Below are 4,661 nucleotides of genomic sequence, written 5' to 3' on the forward strand. Positions count from 1 at the left end.
GGAGAGGTGCGTCTGACTCCGGGCTACTTTTACACTGCTGCCGCGGGTTATTATTCAAGTTAGCGGTTCTGAATACAAATAAATAAGCGCTAACAGCACATGGCATTGTAAAAAATAGGGGGAAATATTAACAGTTAGCGAAACATCTACAGAAAAAATATAACTGTTACCGGATTAACCTGGCTGCCTTCTCACTAGACCCTCTGCTTTGCAGCACAGTTAATGATATGCTAAGGATAGGATCCCTTGACGCCACTGGTTATTGAATTTTGTGACATAGCAAAAAAAGGCTGTTTCACACCGCGTTTCTGTGACTGCCTTTGGGAAACTACAGTTTTAAGGAGAAAATACTCAGCAATGGTGTTGATAAATGGATTGGCACATGGTTTGTCTAAAAGCATATTAAAAACACCTCATAGACAAATAAACAAAAAACTTGATTTTCACCACAGGGGGACAGGGCAGAAAGTTTTAAATACATAGTCGTGGCATGAAATGTTTGCATGCACGGCAAAAAATTCTTATTCAGTATTTTGTCTTGTCTTCCAGTAAAAATATTTAAACATGCCATTTTATATTTCAAGCAAATGTATCCTGATTTAAGGATAAGTCTTATTTTCTTAGAAACTGAACAAAATTAAATGATTTTATGCTTAAAACAACCAATATCTGCTAGCGGATTATGAAAATGTTTTTTCAATCGAGTTTATCTTTCTGAGCATATTGCCAGATATCTGTTCTCATTCTAATCATAAACTTAAAATGAATTAAAAAGGAAATCTGTTGGAAGTTGTATTTTCAAATATTGAAGTGTTGCTAATATCTTTAATTGTGTACTCCCTACAAATTAACATTTAAAGAACATATTGTCTTGTGTTCCCATCAATTTTTCCTTTAAATTGAATTTTACTGGTCTAAAAAAGGTCTTTTAAGTCTTAAATTTACCTTTCGTAAAGGAAGGAAATTAGATGTCAGTTGAGATGTACAGGGCTCTAATTGTTCCGGGCATGATTTCAAAGATCCTGCAGTATGATATGTGGGAGAAGACACCTACAGACCTGTGGGACTGGGCCGCACTCAAGGAGAAGATTGCAAAGTTAGTAACCACTTGCATGACTCATAATCTCAACAAATCTGTGGAAGACCTGGAAGTGTCAGGGAATTTTAAAAGTTGACATGGAGGAGTGTTTTAATACGTAGTTTAATAATTGTAATTAATTAAAAATATCAAACAAATATGAGAGAGTAAGATAAATATAAATAATGATTTAATGGGATTTTTATTGTATGCGTAGTACGTTTATGTAAATTTTTATAAATTTTTTGTAAGTTGGAATAATATTTTTTATTTTTGCTTCCCAGGCATGGAGTGCGTAACAGTCTGCTGCTGGCTCCCATGCCCACTGCCTCCACTGCTCAGATCCTGGGCAACAATGAGTCAATCGAGCCGTATACTAGCAACATCTACACACGCAGAGTTCTGTCTGGAGAGTTTCAGGTGAGCCTGACGTTACATTATACGTTTGCAAGAACAGATAAACTGATGATTTTGTATATAATTAACTGGTGGGTTACATTTACTTCTAGATCGTGAACCCACATCTTCTCAAAGACCTCACAGAACGAGGACTTTGGAACGAAGAAATGAAAAACCAGCTAATTGCTCAGAACGGATCCATCCAGGTTAGTTGGCATTTCTAATTCAGATGACAAAATCACAGATCCCCCCCTCCCCCCGTTTTTGCTTTTGTGTCCCTTTTTAAATGTCCTCCTTTTTGCAGGGCATTCCCACAATACCAGATGACCTGAAGGAACTGTATAAGACTGTGTGGGAGATCTCGCAAAAGACCATCTTAAAGATGGCTGCAGACAGAGGAGCCTTCATTGACCAGAGCCAGTCCCTCAACATCCACATTGCTGAACCCAACTATGGCAAACTGACCAGCATGCACTTCTATGGCTGGAAGCAGGTAAACTAGATACTTCCTTAGCAAGGATTTGGAAGTCTAGAAGTTAGAGTTGATGGATCAATGGTACATCTGCTGTTCTCCACAGGGTCTTAAAACAGGAATGTACTACCTGAGAACTAAACCAGCCGCCAACCCCATCCAGTTCACTCTCAACAAAGAAAAGCTGAAGGAGACGCAGAACAGTACAAGCAACGAGGAGGAAACCAAAGAACGCAACAAAGCTGCTATGGTGTGTTCGTTGGAGAACCGTGACGAGTGTCTGATGTGCGGTTCATGAATTTAACTCCTGTTGACGAGAACCATTAGGATGGCTAACAATATGCATCTTGTAGTCTTCTATCTTTTTTAAATGGGCTTAGAGAATAATTATTAATTTACATTTCCTGTATACTTTACTCCTGTATACAATACCAATAAATAATTCAGTAAAAAAATTCAACTTGTTTCAAATTTATGAAGCGGTTTTGTAATCATTTTGAATATGATGCTTGAGGTGGAGTTTCATAGAACTCATTGTAATTTTTTGTGTTATGCAGACGTGACATCAGGGAATTATATTTTTGGAAACGTATGTGTGATTTGTTTAGCTTTAAGTACTGACTGAGTTTCACTTATTTTACATTTAAACACCTTTTAACTGATAACGCAAAGTTCAGTCATGAAACTCTAGATGGTGTGGGCCGATAGGTCAACTCAATCTGATATAATCACATCAGTCACATGGTGCAGCCGATTGGTTTTAATTGCATCAGCAGCCAATGAGCTTGCTGCTCAACATTCAAATACTTGATCAGTGCTTGCTGTAGCAGTTGCAGCCCCTGTCAGAAACCCTCAACCTTCCCCAGTTCCACCTGTATAGATCTGCTATGGGGTAGTTTCATGTGTTATATGTGCAGCAGCAGTATGTCTGGATTTATTGGCAGTAGCAAGTCTCCATACTTGCTCTGCCGCAGCGGCATAGCAGATCTATTCCACGAAGACTGCCAACACATTAACATTACCATGTATATTAACATGTTAAACTTTTCGAGCGTTTTCATGACCAAATATAATAGTGCTACAGATATTGTTTGCTGATGTAACCCCAGCAGCATTACCCTGTGTGCAGTAAAGGGTCATATATTCCTATGGTTATGGGAACAGGTGTGACGTTCCAGTAGAGGTGCATGGGGAGAGTCTGAGGCTGCAGGTAACTGGTTAATGAATAGTCAGAGGCCTTGTGGGAAAAGCAGCTGTCACAAACAGCAGGTGTTACACAAGCTGCGACATGTGCATGTGATCTCTGGGGTGATAAATGTCCTCTCATGCATCTATGTATTCAGGGTTTTTTTTTATATAGAGTTAAAATTAATAAATTATTGCTTTAATAGGAATTGATTTCTATTACAATGCCATTTTACATTGCATATTTATTATGAGTACAATATTGTGAAATCGTGCTCTGGATTTTATTAATGACATGACTACTACGATGATTTAATCTAAATGATTTACAAATTATTTTACAGCTTCAGAGGACCAAACAACCAGAATGCTTCTCTCAAAGTACGTTATACAGTATACACAATGGCGCCAAAAAGTATTTTGTCACGTAAGGCACACTTAAAAACAGACTGCTGTTCATAAGTTTGAGGTTGGTAGGAAATACAGCAAAACAGTAATATTGTCAAGTATTATGATTTAAAATAACGTTTCTATTTGAATATATTTTAAAATGTAATTTATTCCTATGACGCAAGATGAATTTTCAGCATCATTACTCCAGTCTTCAGAGTCACATGATCCTTCAGAAATTATTCTAATATGCTGATTTGCTCAAGAATCTATTATTATTATTAATGTTGGAAACAGTTGTACTGTTGTTTTTTATCCATGTAAAAGTATTTTCTTTATTTTTTACAAAAACAATCTTGCAGACTCCAAACTTTGTGAACAGTTGTTTATGTCTGCAATATATACTGTAGCATAACCAATTGCCATTTATTATAAAAAATATAGAACAAGTGAACATTTCAAAAGACGTTGTAAACTTTTAAATGAATAGAACAGTTCTAAGTTACATTGTTCAAAATGTAACAGTATTCAAATGTCAGTAGATGATGTCAATATGTTCATAGTTAAAGTGATAAACTACACCTTGGTTTGATATTTTCAATTGTAATGAAATTTCAGACATTTTCAGTGTGACAAAAGTGTCTAAATACTTTCTGAGGCCACTGTAGCAAAGCATTTTAATATCTTAAAACACTAAAAAAATGTTCTCAGCTAGGTTCATGGTTCTCATAAGCTAGTCATTTCGAACTAATCTTGGAAGAAATGATTCCAATCATTAAGGACTGCTAGTTGAGAGGTCAAATACTTGAGAACCAAAACCGGTGTCTTGAGAGTCATCGCTGCCGGTTGGAGATGATACTTGGTTTCCAATGAAAGCAAAATTCCTCTCTAGCTTTTCCTCTATCCTCTTTGCTAAGAAACTCACTAGGCTTGTCTGATTCAGGTCAATCTTGATGCCCTCACCTGCATTTTCATTGATGACTTCAACTAGGCCTACGTCTTCTTTTACATCTTGTGTCGTTCCATTGCTTTCCTCAACCTCTCCGTTTTCCTCTGTCTCTGCTTCATTTAGATCTGTTCCTCCTGTCACCTCTGCATTTAATTCCTCCACATTATCACTGGTTTCCTCCACCATCA

At 36.9% G+C, this 4,661-nt stretch overlaps 1 protein-coding gene across 1 annotated transcript in view; it reads left to right on the forward strand.

Annotated features, from left to right (window-relative positions):
- rrm1 (ribonucleotide reductase M1 polypeptide) overlaps window positions 1-2,398 on the forward strand; it is a 20,608-nt gene extending 18,210 nt beyond the window's left edge. The window contains exons 15-19 of the mRNA XM_016481014.1: window positions 1,020-1,096; window positions 1,363-1,498; window positions 1,588-1,683; window positions 1,782-1,970; window positions 2,056-2,398. Coding sequence (XP_016336500.1) covers window positions 1,020-1,096; window positions 1,363-1,498; window positions 1,588-1,683; window positions 1,782-1,970; window positions 2,056-2,247 — 690 coding nt within the window. The 3' untranslated portion in view covers window positions 2,248-2,398. The remainder of the gene's footprint in view (window positions 1-1,019; window positions 1,097-1,362; window positions 1,499-1,587; window positions 1,684-1,781; window positions 1,971-2,055) is intronic.
- Window positions 2,399-4,661: the final 2,263 nt, after the last annotated feature.

Source organism: Sinocyclocheilus anshuiensis, unplaced genomic scaffold (genome assembly GCF_001515605.1).
Source record: "Sinocyclocheilus anshuiensis isolate Anshui unplaced genomic scaffold, SAMN03320099.WGS_v1.1 scaffold509, whole genome shotgun sequence".
In the NCBI taxonomy this organism is placed as follows: Eukaryota; Metazoa; Chordata; class Actinopteri; order Cypriniformes; family Cyprinidae; genus Sinocyclocheilus; species Sinocyclocheilus anshuiensis.